General features: G+C 38.7%; 2 gene segments (V, D, J or C); both read left to right on the forward strand.

Moving 5' to 3' along the window:
- Positions 1 to 804: 804 nt before the first annotated feature.
- On the forward strand, positions 805 to 1,262 carry LOC116913996. The segment is given in 2 exon segments: positions 805 to 850; positions 934 to 1,262. Coding segments are annotated over 2 exon segments (375 nt in total).
- Positions 1,263 to 18,251: 16,989 nt separating this feature from the next.
- On the forward strand, positions 18,252 to 19,937 carry LOC116913874. The segment is given in 3 exon segments: positions 18,252 to 18,325; positions 18,409 to 18,732; positions 19,876 to 19,937. Coding segments are annotated over 3 exon segments (432 nt in total).
- The last annotated feature ends 486 nt before the right edge of the window (positions 19,938 to 20,423 follow it).

Genomic DNA, 20,423 nt, shown 5'->3' on the forward strand with positions numbered 1-20,423 from the left:
TTGTAATGTCAGGTAAATCTCTTGGGAATGATTTGGCAAGGAATCCCCACAGGTTAATAAACCCACTTTGGTGCATATGTACCCTCTTCTCATCACAAAATAATATAACATATTAAAAAAACCAAAATATTACAACATGGATGTGAAGGAAACCTTGAGGGTTCACATGAAACTGAATGCCTTTTGACATTTGATGAGTGATGGGAAAAATATATTCTCTTTTGGGGGGAAGATTTCTGGAGATTCACTGTTGACTAGTGATGACTCTAGGTGTATATGCATAGTACATTAATTTTAAGACTTTGTAGTGAGTTTTGAAGCATATGACCTGTTTAAAATGGAAATATTAGTTCCATATATCAGAAAGAAGGCAGTAAATTCTAAAAAAAATTAGTTATTTTTGGAGATTTCCATCATTTTCATCATCATCACAAAACCACCTATAGAGCAATCTGATGACATTGTGTCAAAGTGGAGCAACAGAATCGTGCCAGAAATCTTTTGGGAGCTTAGTCCCTAAAGCTACACCCACAGCATCTGTTCAGAGTGCAAGTGTATGGGATGCATTTCCTCAGAAAGGACTAGGACTTGAACCTGAGCATCCTGTGGCCTGACCCATGTGACTTTTCAGTCCTTCATCTCCAGTTCTTCTTCAGGTAGACTAGGTTCTTATGTAAGAAGTCCCCTGGTCATTAATATGTAAATTACCTGACTCTATGTCCCAAAATACAGGGATATCAACACTCTGAAAACAAGCTATGATCAGTGTTCTCTCCACAGTCCCTGAACACACTGACTCTAACTATGGAATGGAGCTGGGTCTTTCTCTTTTTCCTGTCAGTCCCTGCTGGTAAGGAGCACATTAATACCAAATCTGAAAAGGATACAGGGATTGAGGAGAAAATTACATCCACACTGCCTTTCTCTATACAGGTGTCCACTCCCAGGTCCATCTGCAACAGTCTGAAGCTGAGCTGGTGAAACCTGGGTCTTCAGTGAAATTCTCCTGCAAGGCTTCTGGCTACACATTCACCAGCTATCCTATGGAATGGGTAAAGCAGAAGCCTGGACAGAGCCTGGAATGGATTGGAACTATTGTTACTGGAAGTGGACATACTGCCTACAATGAGAAGTTTAAGGGCAAGGCCACACTGACTGCAGACACTTCTGCCAGCACAGCCTACATGGAACTCAGCAGATTGACATCTGACGACTCTGCAGTCTATTACTGTGCAAGACACAGTGTTGTAACCACATCCTGAATGTGATGAAAACCTAGCAGCAAACGTCCATGTCACTGAGATGACAGAAAAGACTAATCTTTAGTCTTGCACAGGAATAGTAATTTTGAATGTCCATTTTGTGCCTCTTCCTCACTGTCTTTTAGTGCCGCTGTCTTCTTTATAAATGAACATCTATGAATAAAGTAATGCTATTTGGATCAACCCACAATTCATCGCTGTGACTATCTTCATCAGTTACCACTTCCATTGTCATGTTTCTTATTCAATAAAACAATAAAAGTGAAAAGTATGGTGATGCATGCTAAAAATATTGGAAGAAGCTGTGAGACTAGGATTTGTAGTTGTTGGGAATAATGTATCACATGAATTTGACCTATAAAATCTAAATCACCAACATCTGCAAGCAAGCACTTCTTCACAGTCTTATTAAACTCCAATGTGTTGTTATCACTTGCGGTGTGTTCCAGCAGATATTGCAGTCTCTGAGAAGGTGAGAAATATCAGAATGCACAGGCCCCTGCAAATATAATTCCTGTACCTTGATCAAAGTATTATCAAACCACTTTTTATCAAACTCCTTAACCAACACATTTATATACCTTGTTGATTGAGGTAGGTTCTGAGATTATAGATAAGTTTTTGGTCACATATTTACTTCTTTTTCAGTCTCAGCAATCATCCCTACAGTCACTACCCCCTTTAGAACATGGATCTAAACTAATACAGCATCCACTATCAGAGTCCATTGCATACTTGTTTCCCAGCTTTGTCCTATGGAATATTTGCAAACTTGTGTGTGTCTCCATCCACATAGATTTCTTGTGCTTTGTATTTGGTAACTATTCTTCTGTTTGTTTTTTCCTATTTCCATTTGTTTGTATTTCCTTTTTATCACATTTTGCTTATGTATGTTTTCTAATTTTAAGAACAGAATAGAGCTGGGAGAACATTGAGAAGGTGTTGGGGAATGGAAAACAGTAATCAGAATATATTGCACAAAGCAATCTATTTTCAATAAGTTATAGGAAAAAGCATTAATAAACAAATATTTCTGATAGATATCTGCTGTGTAAATTTTCCTTATATTCAAAAGTCTCATGTCTTTGTTTAAATCTCTAAAGTGTATTTAAAAAGGTAGGACTGACGTATTTAACATGAGGCATCTGTAAAAACTGTAATGTTTGGGTATAATGAAATTCATAAGTAAAATATTTGGCTTTTAGCCTCTCTCTCTCTCTCTCTCTCTCTCTCTCTCTCTCTCTTCTCTCTCTCTCCCTTCCTCCCTCCCTCCCTTCCCTGTCTCACTCTATGTGTGTGTTTATGTATTTTAAGTTTGAAGTTTTCTATTATTAATCTCTAAGAGCACAGAATAATTTCTCCTAGGAAAGCTTTTATTTCTTGAGGTCATCCCTGCAGGTGTTACTGAGGGAAAGAAAAACCATGCCAAGATAAGAATGAGAATGTGGTGCCAATTGCCTTGTCAATCTGTATTGTACTTTGAGGAGTCTGAGCACAGACTATTCATTGTAGTTATATTTCAACAAAGTAATAAATGTTGGAAAAGGGTTTGTGGGCAGCAGAAATTTGCATAGTCGTTCCAAATCCAGTTAAACAGTAAATCTTAAGGTATGGCCATATAGAAACTCTTTAGGAAGTTCTTGTGACTATGAGTGTAGTTCTATTGCTAAAGCCTAGAATCTATGTAGTTTCTGACCAACAGCATATAGCTCAGGAGGTCATAAAGTACAAGTGACACCTCCCTTAGGATGGGTAATATTCTAATGATGGAAGTGTCTGAGATAATCATTCTGGGTAATTAAAATGAGTTCTGTCCCCACAGATAGCAACAAAAAAAAATATCACCACTTTGTCAAGAACCTTGACTCTCAGCTTTCTGAATGGAGTGCAGATGAGAATCCGACCTACGTGACTAAAATGCCTGTAATAAGAACAGGAGGATATTGGAGTAAAAAAAAAGAAAAGTTGATAAATGGATTGAGCCATAAATCCAGATGAGGTAAACACATACAACTATGCTTCTCTGTGAGTACCAGACTGTCAGGTCCACTGCTATCTTCATGTCAATGTCATCAATAATATTGACAAATACTTATTGCATGTGTCAATGAAAGAAAAATTTCTGAATAAATTAGCTGTGGAGATCTTGAGGAAGAGTATTTTAGGGTATTCTGGTACCTGGGACTCTCCGATGGAGATCTCCGGCCAGACTAGGTATATAGGTTCGAGGAAGTGGGTGAGAAATCAGGCAGGGAGGGGTGATAGCTTCTCCTGCCCCTACTGTGGGTTCTGCTCTTTTCCACTGCTTCCTATCTCTTTGGTTGCCTGGATTGAGCCAGCAGGAGATTACTAGCTGACCAGGAGTGAAGGGGGAAGGGGAGCTTCTGGCTGTGATGATTAGGGGAGAGCAGATCTCTTCTCCAAGCTGCTATGCTATAGCTCTTATGACAGAAGCTCTCAGGCAATGGAATAGTTCCTGCACAACTTTAATTCTGAACAGGACAGTAAAATACAGTTTTTTGGATGGTCAGTGTCTGACAGGGGTACTTCCTATTGGTTAGGCCTGACCTCATCTACTTATTTGGAAGTGTGTTCCTGTCTCCATGATTGATCTGACTAAGACCTGTCACATCTTCACCTGTGAAGGAGGGGCTAAGGGCATTGTTTTCAGCTTATGTAACCTATGGTCACTTTCTTACCTGTGGAGGAGGGACTTGAGGCATTGAGCTACATGACTGGTCTGTCTCAACCCTTCCTACTGGGGACTTTGGGAGGGGCACAGCTATGTAAGGCTAAGATATTCTTGGAGATTGGGAATGCACCTGTTTTCTGTTTTAGGGTCTCCCAGGGATTTGACCTATCTTGGCCAGGAATCAAGGTAACTTTCACTGCCCGCCAACCCAGAATTTGCCCTTTTACTTTTTAAAACAAGAAGTGACATTTGTAATTAAAATTTTGGAAAGGATTGAAGTGTCAAAAGAAAACACTAAATATGCTGGAGGAGTAATGCAACTAAGCTAGAGTGGTAACAAGGGATGAGGGTGAGTAAGGAAATCAAAGGATCATTGAATGAAGTCATTGTTCCTTGGGTTGTATGGTTTGAGGGTATTAACATTGGTTTTAAACAAGATTAGATTAATCTAGCTAGACATCATGTTTTCCTTAATATCATGTAACTTGCCCCAAGTTCAGTAGCCATTTGACTTTGGCAAGAGAGTTCATCTGTAGCTAGAAGGTCCCAAGTCTGTGGGTCTCTGCTTTCCCCTATGGATCTCAGTGTGTGTCTCTAAGAGTCTTCACTCAGATGAGTGTCTGGATAAAGGCAGCTTTGTTGTCCCAGGCAGGTCTGAGGGGATGGCTTTTGGTCTTGGATGGATCTGTGGGAGCAGCACTGTAAAAAAACCTGTAGGGTGATCACAACAGAGGAGCAGAACCCCAGCAGGTGATTGTCTGCATAGGATTGATGGTCTGTGCTAAGCCTGTGTTGGTTGGCTTGGGAGCACATTATGGTCTGTTGTTAGGATTCTAGAAAAGAAAGCCTGTTTGAGGAGTTTAGTCACGGAAGGCACCCTTTAACTCTGTTTTGGATGGCTGAGGAAGAAATTGTCATGTTAATCATTTATCTGGGATAGGTAGTAACAATTTCTCTGTGAAAGAAAACTGGTTGTTAATTAAGGATTAAGTAATGGTTATCAGTACACTTGGTTTTACCTGTGGGGGTAGATTAGATAGATGACTTTTCTTTTTTTTTTTTTTTTTTTTTTTTTTTTTTTTTTTTTTTCGGAGTTGGGGATCAGACCCAGGGGCCTTGCGCTTCCTAGGCAAGCGCTCTACCACTGAGCTAAATCCCCAACCAGATAGATGACTTTTAATCCTCAAAGAAAATTTTGAAATTTTTTTTGGATATTAATCAGGAAACCTAGGGAGAAAATAAACACTTAAATAAAGCAACATGGATATTTTGGGTTGAGAAGCCTGAACATTGTCTTAGGTGTTCCTGTTAGAGAGACAAGCATTTAAGCAAAGTCTGAAAACTTTCAGGTTTTGGTTGTGTTTTTCCAGTGTCTTTGGCCAGTCTAAGATGTAGTGGGGGAGGGTCCTGCTCTGTCAAGCAGCTGCTGTGGCTGTGTGCTCTAAGCAGGCAGATCTCTGTGCTTTCCTCACTTGATTTTTCATAGCTGGTAAATTCTAAATTGGAAGGAGACAAAAAAGCCAACTTTGAAGAAAAGCTCAAAAAAAGAATAGAGTCTTGATAGCACAGTTGGGGGCAGCAGGAGTGAAAAGCAATTCTTGGGTTAATGGTTGGGGTGAGTCCTACACCTGCTCTGCTGCTGGGCACTGACTCTTGGGGTGGCAGAACATTTGATGTGCTTTCCTCTTGCAGTCTCTGTGCAGGTGTGGGGCTATGGGAAGCTCCTTTGGTGGGGAAGCACAATCTGAGGCATGGGGACAGACAGCCAGAGCTGGCTGGGGCTCCTTGGGACTGTGATGAGACCCTGGCTAGTATGGTTCCCAGACTCTTGGACACCCAGGCGCCCCTAGATACTGAGAAAGAGGTGAGAAGGGAGTTGGGGGCTGCAGGCTGGATTTTCCCGAGACTGAGAGAAAAGGGGGGAACTCAGGCTTGTCCTGTTGTGGGAGTCTGTGACTTGTCACTGTTGGCTGTAGACTTGGGATAAATGGAGGCTACACCTGGGAACACAGAGAGGCCTTCCACTGGAGATTAGTCTGAGGCTCTGTAAGCAAAGGAGTTTTTTACAGCTCTCAACAGCAGTGGGACATCTCAGGACAGGCCTGAGATTAAAAACCTTTGCAGAAAGGAGTTTTGGAAAGAAAGACAAATTGGCTAAGCTTCTAGGTCTCTAGGTACCTCATGAAAATGAAGATTTTCTGCCTATTGCTAATAGGGGGACAGTGGCTCTTTCTGTTTGGGTGGTAGACTCTAAGACTTCTACCTCTAAGACTTGTAAGGTATCTCTCCCTGTTTGTGTGGGGATGATGGAGTAAAGGGAGAGGCAGGTAGAAGCTCTTTTGTTTTTTAATGGAATCCTACCTTTGGGTTGGAGTGGGAGGGGCTGGATGAGCAGGTGGTTTGTTTAGTGTCTCCTCTGAAGCATTGGGGGTTTCCTGAGTCTGTTCTGCCACAGGGCAAGGCATCTAGGGGACACAGGACATGGGAAGTTTGACCATGCTTGCCCCACACCACCCCTGCTTGGGTGTCAGGCTGTCTGGCTGTGGGAAGCTGCAGGACACAGCTTCCGGTGTGGGGAAGCAAGGTCTGGGTGGAAATTTTTATGTGGTATTGAATTGTCCTTTACAGAAAAGAAGAGAAACAATTTGTGCACTAGGAACATTCCCTTGTCCTATCAGCCTTGGGAGATTCCATAGAGGTCTAAAATGCTAAGCCTAAAGGCAGATTTCAGAACTAGCACCTGCCCTATGCCTTTTAAGTGGCTGCCACGTTATCAGGTTTTCTTTTTGTTTTAAGGAGAGGTTAGGTAGAGAGTCTTTGCCAATACCGGATGTGAGTGTCCTGATTTAGACCTTCAGAGAACACCAGAGAGTAGCTCTGTCCAGAAGGCTTCAGCTGCCCCTTCAGTTTGACCAAATACAAGCAATGGCACTAACTGAAAGCAGAGCAGTAAAGGATAGGATGTCTTTAGGGAGGGGGATCAACTTCCCACAGTATCTGCTCATCTGGTCTTGTACTGGGTCATTCAGGCAAATGTTGTGGACACTAGTTGTAGGGCTCTGGCACTGAAGGGCTCTCCCATAGAGATATCTCATCTGGATAGATGCTCAGGTAGGTCAAGGGGGAGAGAGCACTCAGGTAGGGAAGGGGTAATGCTTCTACTGCCTCCTGCTGCCTGTCCTTCATTCTGTTGCTTCCTGCTTCTTTTGTTGCCAGGCCGGGTTGGGTTCAGCCAGCAGGAGACAGACTACCTGTGAGGGGTACAGGAGAACTTTTGGAGGAAATTACAGGGAAATCAGACCTCTCCTTCAAGCTGTGGTGTTAAAGCACTTATGACAGAAGTTCTCAGATGATGGACTAATTCCTTCATACCTTTAGTTCTGAACACGACCTTTTAATACAGTTTTTTAGATGGGTCAGATCTCATCTACACATTTGGGAGTGTGGTCCTCTTTCTATGACTGATCTATCAGTCTCTTTAAAAGGTTTGTGGGGTGCTGTAGCTAGTGAGGCCCTGATCTGGGATACTGGAAATGCACCTGCCATCCCTTTTAGTGTTTTCTGGGGATTCAATCTATCTCCATCAGGAATCAGGGTACCTTTCACTGCCTGCCTCTCCACAGAACTAGAGCCATTTTTCCCTTCAGCTGAGCTCTGTGAATGCTGAAGTTACAGGGATAAGTTATTTCTTAAGGCAGCCTTAGCAACTTCAGTGTATGCCTTGGCAACCATCATGCATGGGATCTCATGACCAGCAGGGGCACAATGAGGCCAATAATCCACATAGATGAACTGGGTGGGGAGGTGCACCCTCTGTGATTTCCTTTCCTAAGTATATTAATGGATCTGCCCCTTTGCTGAGTGACATGTAATGTCTTTATTGTCAAACATTGTAAAGATTCTTTGATTAAACAGGACACGTATTTATGATTACTTTTTTTTATTTGCTTTTCATACCTTTGGAATAAAGGTCATGTACTGTATTCTAATAACCGATTCTCTAGCCAACTAATTCAGATCATTCCCTAACTTCCAACTCCATAAATCTACACAATTTTTCTCTCTTTAAAATAAAAAAAACAATAAAAAGAAAAAAAAAAAAAAAAATTAAAAAGTTTAAAAATCAACACACACACACACACACACACACACACACACACTGAAGCAATGAAACATTTGTGTGGTCATCATATACAGAAAACAGGTAAGTGACACAAATAGACTGAACAAGTTAATATTAGAGTAAATGTCAGCAGAAATAATTTGAGTTCATTTTTTGTTGCCTATCAATTGTTAAGTATGTTTTCCATTATTGATTGTGCTTAATATACCCTGTGATTCTCCATTGAAGAAAACTAATTATTCCTTTCCTTGGGAGTGCTAATTTTTGGACTTCCTTGTTATGGATGAGAGCTTCTACTCATTTCCTTCTTCCAACTTTGTGATTTTTATCTGTGTTGACTTGTTTCAGGGTCTAGGCCTTTCCTCACAGTGCCTGTGAGTTTATGTATGCATTAGTACAATTGTGTCTGGAAGATACTCTTTCCTTTGTTAGAGTCATCTACCCCCTCTGACTCTCATAATCTGCTCAGTTTTAAAACCATTTCTTAGAAATAAATTTAAATATTTATTCAATAGCAATGGGATTAGCTTCTCCTGCTTTAAGCTCTTTCTGACCATCAACTCAAAGGAACTTTTCCTGTGCCTCACACTGATAAGTCCAATGAAAAACTTGTTGTTGTAAAATTATAAAATATGCTATCTTTTACACTTCCAGGTCCTGCATCACAGTGCTTCAAGGTATCTGCTAGATATCTTGCCAGAAACACACATCCTAACTCCGTGGCAGCCCAGTGTCTCTAGCTGCTGCCCTCTCTTACACTTTAATCTGCACATGAAAGAACACACAACACAATAACCTCTGATCCAATTATAAGATGTAATTGCCCACTTAAACAATAGAACATATTGTAATATATTTATAACATATAAAGCCCTGTACACATCCATCACTTAAGAATATTCTTAGGAACCTGTAAATACACACAGTGGAATCCTAACATCAGCCTCCATGTTCTCTCCATGGCTACTCTGCAGTCTCCTCCAGTCTCCCTTTCTTTCCATTCCAGTCTCCCCTTCTTCCCTCAAACTTTTCTCCCGCCCATCCTTCCTTCTCACCCAATGACAGTCCTCATTCTATCTTGTACCTGCCTCACCTGTATGACATCTCCCACATTTCACACTTTTTGTCTAATTAAATAAAAAACTTTCCTCTCAAATATAAGCTGAGTACACCTATTATCATATTGTAATTAAAAGCATAAAATAAATTTAACACCCAGTCCAACACTTTATCAGTTAAACAGAACATTTATTTATCCAATCCAATTAAAGAAAGACTTAAAATCTGTGTTATATCCTGGCTAGCCGGTATACTATCTCTGATAACTATCTAATAAAATATGTATTTTTCAAAGTTTAGCAGCCTACTAGAGTATGAGACTATAATCAGTCTTCAACCCCATCAGAAATCTGAGAATGATCAATATTACCTGAAAATATGAGAAGTGAAAAACATAGTTTCCAAACTTAGCCAATTTATAGAGACTGCTAATCACCTGGACAGTTGCTATACCTCGAAATGTCAGAGCATCAGTCTTCAGCCTTTTGGCCCAGGATCATCTAACAGACCTTTGCAATGCAGATTTTTGAAGGGCTGACTACCCCATCTTGGCAGAGCTTATCAGTCAACTATTCTGCATAATTCGTCCTTTTCTGGATAGTATTTTGTCTGTAGATGAATTGAAGCAACTTTTGCCTAGTGGCTGTCTCACCACAATTGGAGCACTTCCATTAATGCTCAATTTCTTAAAATCCAAGAAGGGGGCCTGTCAGGAGCAGACATGTCTCAACAAAACTTAAATAACTCCAAATCTCATATTTTGTGGATTTTTAAACGTTTTTGAAAACCATATATATATAAGGTCATCTGGACTGTTGTCCATAAATATCTATTATCTCGAAAGTATTCTAACAAAGTTGGAGCCATGAATTTGCCATTTGGCCCTTAATTCACATAGGTAATCCACTCAGAAGTTTATAATTGGATCAATAGAAATACTGGCTCTAAACCTTGTACTTTTAGCCCACAGAAAGCTGATGATCTTTTGGCATTTGATGACTGATGTGCCAAATATAATGAATTTTGGGGGAAGGTTTCTTGAGGTTCACTATTTAATGTGTATGTAAGTGGTACTAATGAAACTCACTTAGTAATTAGTTAATAAAACAAAAGCAGTCAGGATTTTGGGAAGAGACTTTTTGGAGGGTCTCAAAGAGAACTTCAGGGAGCTAGTTTTTGCATATAGTAGTAAGAGTCTTGAATCTGATGTTTGATTATAGCATAATCCACATATCATTGAAAATTTTAAAGAATTAATCTTCTTGTGAAGTTTAGAAATAACAAATTTAAATATGTGTAGACTTTTCATACTGGTATAATTTGTATACTGTGTATACTTTCCATGTAACCTTTTGTTCTCTCATTTTGCCTTTGTTCTATTAGAGAATTTCAGTGATACATTATCATGTATATGCATACATAGATATACAAAATTGAATACGTAAGACCCACTAATAAGAGTCTCATTATATTTGTTATTTTTACATCATCTTAATTACTACAGTTATCTCTAATTGTATCCATTTTCCAAAAAGTAATGGACTTTTCTTATTCCTTTTTGGAAAAGAACACACACACACACACACACACACACACACACACACACACACACACATATATATATATATATACATATATATATATATACACATCCATGTGTCAGTGATAAAATCCTTTGTTGACACATTTATGGACCATGTCCATAATTTATTTATTGATGATAGTGCTGTAATCATTATTATGTCAATACATTGGTCAATTGATTGAGTCTTTTTGCCTACTACTTGTTAGAAAGACAACTATTAATTGCTAATATCTGAAAGAATCTCTAAAATCTCAAAAATTAATCATTTTTGGAAATTTCTATCCTTTCATCTTCCTCCTCCTCCTCCTCATCATCATCATAATCATCATCATCATCATCACAACTACCATCTGTAGAGGTATCTGATATAATTGTGGCACAGAGGAGCAACAGTCACAGGCCAGAAATCTGCTGAGATCTTATTTTCTCATGTTAAACACACAGCATTTAAACATGGCTCAGGGAATGTGTATAGGATGCATTTACTGAGAGTGAATTAGGACTTGAACCTGAGCATCTTGCTGCCTGACCATTGTGCCTTTTAAATCCCTCCTCTCCAGTTCGTGTCCAGCTGGACTAGGTTCTTTTGTAAGAAGTACTTTGTTCATGAATATGCAAATCATTGACTCTATGGCAGTAAATACAGCAATGTCCATACCTGATAATAAATGGTCACTGTCCCATCCACAGTACCTGAACATACTTATTCTAAACATGGAATGGAGTTGAGTCTTTCTCTTTGCCTTCTAAGTAACTGAAGGTAAGGGGCTTAAAGGTCCAAACCTGAAGATGGTGACAATGCCATCCACTCTGACTTTCTCTTCAGAGGTGTTCATTTCCAGATTCAGCTGCAGCAGTCTGGATCTGATCTGCAGAGGCCTGGGGCTTCAGTGAAGTTGTCATGCAGGAATTCTTATTTCAGTTTCAGGAGGCAGTTTTGCAGCAGCTACTGTATGAGCTGGGGGAAACAGAGACCTGGACAGGGCGTGGAAAGGATTCGTTATATTAATATTTACAATGGTGGCCTTAACTATATTCAAGTTCAAAGGAAGGCCACATTGACTAGAGATACATCCTCCAAAACTGCTTACATGAAACCCAGCAGCCTGGTATCTGAAGACTCTGTGGTCTATTACTGTGCAAGACACAGTGTTGTAACCACACCCTGAGTGTCAGAGATCCTGAAGGGGCAGGAAGGGCAGGAAGCTATACTGGGATTGAGAAAATGGAGATTATTTTGAAGTGATGCTAGGAATTGGTTATTCTGAGTGCCCGTTTGTTTGTCTCCTCCACAGTATTATATGGTATTTGTCAATTTTTCAACCTTGTGTGTGCATGTGGAATGAAACAGGAGTGAATTCCAAGGGACATCAGAATGAATGGAAATATACAACCTTAGGAGGTAGGCAGACCCACTAGCATTTAGCAGGGACATGGGAAGAAAGAGATTCTCATCACTCAAAGTGAGTGACCTTAGATTAAATGTAGATGGGGCACTGGGTCAGTCCATGTATAGTCTTTGTGTAGAGGTTCAGTACCTAGAAGCTCTGGTTGTTTGGCATTGTTGTTCTTTTGAGGTTGCAAGTCCCTTCAGCTCTTTCAATCCTTCAAAAAATGTGGTACATCTACACAATGGAGTACTACTCAGCAATCAAAAATAATGACTTCATGAAATTCATAGGCAAATGAAATTATCTAGAAAATATAACCATGAGTGAGGTAATCCAATCACAGAAAAAAAACACACTGTATGCAATCATTGATAAGTGGATATTAGCCCAAAAGCTTGAAATACCCAACATGCAATCCACAGACCAAAGGAAGCTAAAGAAGAAGGATGACTAATATGTGGCTGCTTTCACCCCTTCATAAAAGGTGGTGCACTAATATCCATAGAATGGAGAGTTATGAAACATGTTGGGTCCACATGATATTTGAAGTTAAGACCTGGAAGTAATAGAGGGTGGGGAAACTCTCATCAGCATGTATTATATAAAAATGATAATCTATTTTATTAAGAGGGGTAGAAGAAAAATACATTATTAAACAGGACCTTACACAACTATTAAAATGTATCAGTTTATGGAATTTGCTGGTAAGTGGTTTGAACTACAGAAAAAGCCTAAACCAATGTGGAGAACTACGGACTCTAAAAGACAAGCATGTACATATTTACTTAAATGTGGGTGTTAGTTGTAATGTATTCCATAGACAGTTTACAATCTTTATGAGTACAGAGATGAGATTTACTGGAAGAATCTACTAGAGGGGGATGGATATCCTTAGGTATCAGAAATAGAATGTAAATGGATGGATTAAAATGGGAGTTCTGAGAGCTGAGGGTAAGGGAAGAAACATGGAGAGAGATAGAAAACTAAGGTCCATTTGAGGGGCTGTATGCAATCCTAATTCAGGAGAAGTTGCTTAAAATATATACACCTATGAATGAAATCTAAATGGAATCATCTAATAGTGGAAGAGACAAAGTCCCAACTAGACACCCCTCTCTACCAAATAAAAATTCTGGTTCTTGGAATGTGTCACAGATAATCAATGTGTTAGACAATGGACCACAATTCATCTCCAAAATCATTCAGTCAGCTTCCAAAGCTGTTAGTTTCTTTCCACAAGCTGAGTTCATGTTCATTTTCCTGAAGACAACATCTACAATATTGAACAGGGGAAGTTGAGCTGCAATCTACTTGGAGTTTTCACTACTCCTGACTAGAATACATGGTAAAGGAAGGCATATGTACACCTGCCAAAGTAGAAAGATAAACAACAATACAGCTACAATCTGATTTCCAATATGATCTCCCTGTAAGTTATACTGTTGCAAGAGTAGCACAAACATTGAGGTTTGCACAACCCATAACTGACTGGGTTTTAGGCTCACACTATTGGATGGAAATTATCACTGATGCTGATTTGTTGGCCAAGAAGCTAATACAAAATAGTCCAAGCTTACCAAGAACTAGATGTTCAAACACAAATTCAAGCCATAAATTGACTAAGATGTTTACAACACAGATGTTCAATAATCTCAGAAATTTTCTCCGACAGCTGCAGGACAACACTGGTGATGGCAAACCCATGCCTGTAGGGTCCCAGGACACTCAAGCCAATTTTCAAAGAGAGGTTTTGTTCTCCCCTGTGGGACAAAAGACAGAGAATAAGAGATAAAGACAGGAAAGAAAGGATGTGGGAGAAGGGGTAGGGAAAAGAGAGAGTGAAGATTGTTCCCTAAGTGGCACAAAGGAAGAGAACTTCATCTGCATTGGAAAATGGCTGTTTATGAAGGTCATGTGGGATAAACTATGCTAGGTTGAAGGCTTTAGATTTTACTAGACATGTTAGGATATCCAAAGGGGGAATTTATTGATTCTACATTCCAAATGCTTCCCTCTCCTCTGAACCCCATAAGCAAGCCCCCCCCTTCTATTCCCTTCCTTTCTTCTCTAAGAGCTTAGGTGCACCATTGAATATCCTCCAACCCGGTCCATCAAATCTCTGCTGTTTAGGGACATCAATTCCCAGTGAGGTCAGGGAAGAAAGGCCAGTAAAGGGAATGAATTCCAAGAGAGGTAGCATATTTAGGGACAGACCCCATTACTGTTATTGGGGGACCCAAATGGAGATTGAGCTACTCATTTTGCTGGGCACCTTGTTCTAGCCCATGTATGCTCTTTGGTTGGTGTCTCAGTCCCAGAAACACCCTGCAGTTATGGAGTGGTTTCATTGCAAATCTCTAAGATTCAGACCTTTTATGTGGTAGGTCCTTTATATTTTCCCCAAGCAGAGGTTTTTGTAACTATTCAATTGTTTAATGTAGGCTAATTTCAGAACTTTGTTCTAAGGGTCAGACAGGTCTTGAACTGTGTCAACGTTTTTGCTATATCAATAACAACAGTTATTATATTATATATGTATAATATATTATATATTATACATATATATAATATATATATAATGCATCAACAGTGTAGTTCCAATGCACAATTATTGTGTAAGTCTTTTTACTATGTCTATTACATATGTAGGGAGTGTGATTTACCTGTTGAACAAAGGTGCTCTACCCGAGGTGTAGTATGATGAAGACAGGAAAAAGGCTCTTATCTCCTTTTTTTACCTTTGGAGACATCGGAAGCATTAGAGCTGGAATGAACTAAGGAGGAATCTGACTTTGAGAGGATATTATAGTAGTATCTGCACTCCTCAAAATCGCTGATGTATAAATCATTATCCTTAGGTAAACTAGAGCCATTTATTCCCTAAGATGAGCTCTGTGAACAAGGAAGTTAAAGGGATAAGTTATTTCATAAGCCAGACTGTGCAGCTTTAGTGTGATACATGACAAAGCTACCTGCATTTGAACTCGGGACCAGTAGGGGGCACCATGAGACCAAGAATCCCAAGAGAGTTGTGAGTAGAGGACTCTGTTTCCTCTGTGGTTTCCTACCTTAAGTGTATTAACTGCTCTGTCCTGTTGTGATTGACATGCGATGTCTCCATGCTCAAACCTCATAAAGATTCTTTGTAAAACAGGCCATGGATATATATTTACAAGTTTTTATTTGCTTTTTATAATTTTTGATATATTCATGCAATGTATTTTAGTAACTCATTCCTTCATCCTCAACTTATTCCAGATCTTTTCTACCTACCAACTCACTCAACTACACACATTTTTTTCCTTTTTGAAAAACCAAAAAAGGAAGAAAATTAAAATGGAATTAAAAGCAAATACAAGTTAAACAAAGCAACACACACACAGACACACAGACACACAGACACACAGACACACAGACACACACACACACACACACACACACACACACACCAGTAAAACCACAACTTGGTAACTGTGATATATAATCCAAACTTAAGTACCACAAACGGAATTGAAGAAGTTCATATTTAAATGCCTGCACTTCTGGTGCTGGCTCCAGTCAAGGCTCCTTGTGGAAGCATTTCAGAGGCAAACACATCATAAAATAATAATCTACAAACTTTAGTGTCCCAATTCTAGTATCTCTGCTTCTACAATTCAATATACCATACAAAATATTCAAATCTTTGAACACATGTGAGTGAGAACATGAATCACCTGCTTTATGGACATGGATGATCTATCTGTTCAGTATATTTTTTCCAGTTCCAGGCAGACACTTAACATAATTTGTTTTACCACTGAGTCACTTTCATTTATCTACATTCAGTCACTACATTTATCTACCAATTTTTCACATTTTATTTATGCTTTGTTGAAAATCTTGGATTATTCTTTCCACTGTATGCTGTTCATAGAGCAAGAGTAACATGTTGTGAATAAATGTGTATTTGTAAATGTCTGTACAATAAGGTGTAGAGTCATTTGAGTACAGGTTTGTAGCATTATTGCTGGGACAGAACAAAATGTTATTGATTTATGTATTGGTGAATTTCATAGGAAAGACATTATCCCAGGTAAGTGTGGTCAAAACCCATGTTTAAAGTTGGTATAGGTTCTAGTAGACCTTGGTCATATTGTTAATAGTTATGTTGTCAAGGTGCCTTATAAATATTTATGTTCATACCCACTATATTTTGTGAGCCTTGATCACAGAGGCTCATATGTGCTGTGTATAAAGACTGAGGCAGACATTCATGAGTATTCAGAGTGCTGAGAGTGAAAGAGACTCAGCCAGAGATAAGTAATGACACCAATCCCTCACACAGAAATCAAAGGCCATCGTAAAACAGGGAAAGAAACAGATGTATGATACAGAAAATGGGGCCAAAGGAGATCAAATTCTATTTCCAGGGATTCCACTGTTCTTAGTGCACACATGAACTCTCGGTAGCTATACTTAGCTACACAAACTTATTTACCTAATCAAACCAGTGGGCATTATCACAAAGGAGACCTCAAAATGAGTGAGCAGGTAAAGATGTCTACTGGCATGCTTAGCAATATCAGGTAAATGACTTAGAATTGAATAATTTAAGTCACTCTCAGAGTTTACTATATCCACCTTGGTGCACATATACCCTGAACTCACTGCTAGAAGTAAAATAAATATTAAAAATTACAACATGAAGGTGGAGAAATCCTTGACAGCCCATAACAGGCTGAATATCTTCTGAAATTTGATGACTGATGGGCAAAATATATTCGCTTTTTGGGGGAAGATTTCTGCAGGTTCATACTTTATTACTAGCAATAATCCTATCAATGTGTATATAGGTAGCACTAATTAAACTCACTGTGTTATTAGATAATGAAACAGAGGAAATAAGATGCTGGAAAAGGGACTTATTGGAAGGGTCCAAGGGGAAATATGGGGATCAGTAGTGGTAGATTGTGGTATGAGTCCTGAGAGTGGTGGTAGATTATAGCATATTTCATATAAGATTGAAAAAATTCAAAGAATAAAAATCCTTATGGAATATAGACATAACAACTTTACTTATGTACAGATTTTTCAAATGTGCACTTTGTACACTGGATATTTCTCATGATACCTCTTGTCCCTCCTATTTTGCCTTTATTCTACTAGAGAATTTTACTGATACAATATCATGAATTTGCATAAATAGTTGCAAATAACTATGATATTTTTAAGGCCTACTAATGAGAGTCTCACTTAATGTCTGTGATTTCGATATTGTCTTCATTAATATAATTATCACTAATTACATTCATTTTTCAAAAAGCAATTCTAATTTCTTATTTATTTCTGGGCAAAAGTCTGATTATATATATATATATATATATTGTATATATATATATATATATGTATGTGTGTGTGTGTGAGTGTGTGTGTGTGTTTCTGTGTGTACAATTTATAATATATATATTCATGACTTACTGATAAAATCATTTCTTGACATGCCTTTAGCTTATTGCTATAATTTATTGAGAATCCTCCTGCAATAAGCTTTGATAGTTAAGTAATTTTGAAGCACATTTAATTTTAGTCATTGGCTTTTGAAACATATAACCTGTTGGAAAAGCAAATATTAGTTGCAAATATCAGAAAGCAAACTCTAAAACTATAAAAATTGGCTATTCTTGAAATTGTCCATTATTATAATCATAATCATCATCTTCATCATCGTCACAATGATCACAACACATGATCATCACCATCCACATCATCACCACCACCACCACCCTCAGCATCATCATCATCATCATCATCATCATCATCTCATCATCATTTTCATCATCACAGAGCATTATCTGTAAATCAATGTGTTAGCATATAACAGAGTGGAGCAACAGATACAGGCCAAAAATTGATTGTGATATCTGTTCATTGTTCATAGAAAGTGACTGGGATCCACTTCCTCAGAGAGGAATAGGATTTGGACCTGAGCATCCTGCTGCCTGAACAATGTGCCTTTTCAGTCCTTCCTCTTCACAGTTTTTCTCCAGCTGGACTAGGTTCTTATGTACTAAGTCCCCTCATCACGAATATGCAAATTATCTGAGTCTTTGGGAGTAAATACAGGGATGTCCACACATTGAAAACAACATATGATCAGTCCTCCCCTGAACACAATAACTATAACCATGGAATGGAACTGGGTCTTTCTCTTCCTCCTGTCAGTAACTGCAGGTAAGGGGCTCATTATTTAGAAATCTGTAAAGGAGACAGAGCCTGAGATGGCACTGACATCCACTCTGACATTTCCTCCATAGGAGTCCACTCCCAGGTCCAGCTGCAGCAGTCTGGAGCTGAGCTGGCAAAGCCTGGCTCTTCAGTGAAGATTTCCTGCAAGGCTTCTGGCTACACCTTTACCAGCTATGATATGCACTGGATAAAGCAGAAGCCTGGACAGGTCCTTGAGTGGATTGGATATATTTATCCTGAAAGTGGTAGTACTAACTACAATGAGAAGTTCAAGGGCAAGGCCACATTGACTGTAGACAAATCCTCCAGCACAGCCTTCATGCAACTCAGCAGCCTGACACCTGACGACTCTGCGGTCTATTACTGTGCAAGACACAGCATTGTAACCACATGCTGAGTGTGTCAAAAACTCTCAAGGAGGAGGAAGCTGTGCTGGGGCTGAGATGACAGAAAGAATAACCTTTAGACTTGCTTGGAAAGAGTAATTTTTAATATCCAATTATTGCTTCTTCTTCACAATCTTAAATTGCCTTTGTCATTTTTGTAAGAGCAGTTCTTTTAAAATTGTTTTGCTGATTTAGGATAAACCCACAGTACAGCATACCTTGTTATTCTCTTCACCAGTGACCACTTCCATTGACCTGTTTCTTATTCAACAAAACAACAAAAATTGGAAACATATGGTATATTAGCTTCTTTTTATTCTAGAGTTTTTAGGTGTGATGTTAAGCTGCTAATGTATGCTCTCTACAGTTTCTATTTGGAGGCACTCAGAGCTATGTGTTTTCCTCTTAGCACTGCCGTCATTGTGTCCCACTACTTTGGGTATGCTGTGCCTTCATTTTCACTAAATTTTAAAATGTCTTTTATTTTTTTCTTATTTCTTACTAGACCAAGTTATCAATGAGTATAGCGTTGTTCAACGTCCATGTATATGTGGAATTCTGTTGGTTTTATTGTTATTGAAGACATGCCTTCATCTGTGGTGGTCTTATAGGCTGCATGGGATTATTTCAATCTTCTTGTATCCATTGAGGCCTGTTTGTGACCGATTAGATGGTCAATTTTGGAGAAGGACCATGAGGTGCTGAAAAAAGTCACAGATCTTTGTTTTAGAATGAAATGTTCTATAAATATCTGCTAAATCTATTTGCTTCATAACTACTGTTAGTTTTTCTGTGTGTATGTTTAGTTTCTGTTTCCATGATCTGTTCAATGACGAGAGTGGGGTGTTTAAATCTCCCACTATTATTGGGTGAGGTGCAATATATGCTTTGAGCTTTAGTAAGGTTTCTTTTATGAATGTAGATTCCCTTGCATTTAGAGAATAGTTATTCATGATTGAGAGCTTATCTTGGTGGATTTTTTTTTTGCTTCATATGGACTTCATTCTGCATCTTTTTTGATAAATTTTGGTTGAAAGTCGATTTCATTTGATATTAGAATGGATAGTTCAGATTGTTTCCTGGGACCATTTGCATGGAAAAAATTTTCCACCTTTTAAATTTGAGGTAGTTTCTGTTTTTGCCAGTGAGGTATGTTTCTTGTATGCAGCAAAATGCTGGGTCCTTTTTCTGGATCCAGTCTGTTTGTCTAGCTCTTCCCATTGGGGAATTATTACCATCGATGTTAAGAGATTTTAATGAATAGTGATGGTTATTTCCTGTTATTTTTGTTGTTAGAATTATGTTTGTGTGGCTCTCTTCTTTTGGGTTTGTTGCAAATAGATTATTTTCTTGCTTTCTTTAGGATATACTTTCCCTCCTTGTCTTGGAGTTTTCCATATATTATCCTTTGTAGGCTGGATTTTTGGAAAGATAATTTGTAAATTTGGTTTTGTCATTGAATATCTTGGTTTCTTCATTTATGGTAATTGAGAGTTTTGCTGGATATAATAGCCTTGGTCGGCATATGTGTTCTCTTAGGGTCTGTAGGATACCTCCCCAGAATCTTCTAGATTTCCAGTCTCTGTTGAGAAGTCTGGTGTTATTCTGATAGGTCTGCCCTTACATGTTGACTTTTTCCTTACTGCTTTTAATATTCTTTGTTTTGTGGATTTGGTGTTTTGACTATTATGTTGTTG

This window comes from Rattus rattus, chromosome 12 (assembly GCF_011064425.1).
Source record: "Rattus rattus isolate New Zealand chromosome 12, Rrattus_CSIRO_v1, whole genome shotgun sequence".
Lineage (NCBI taxonomy): Eukaryota > Metazoa > Chordata > Mammalia > Rodentia > Muridae > Rattus > Rattus rattus.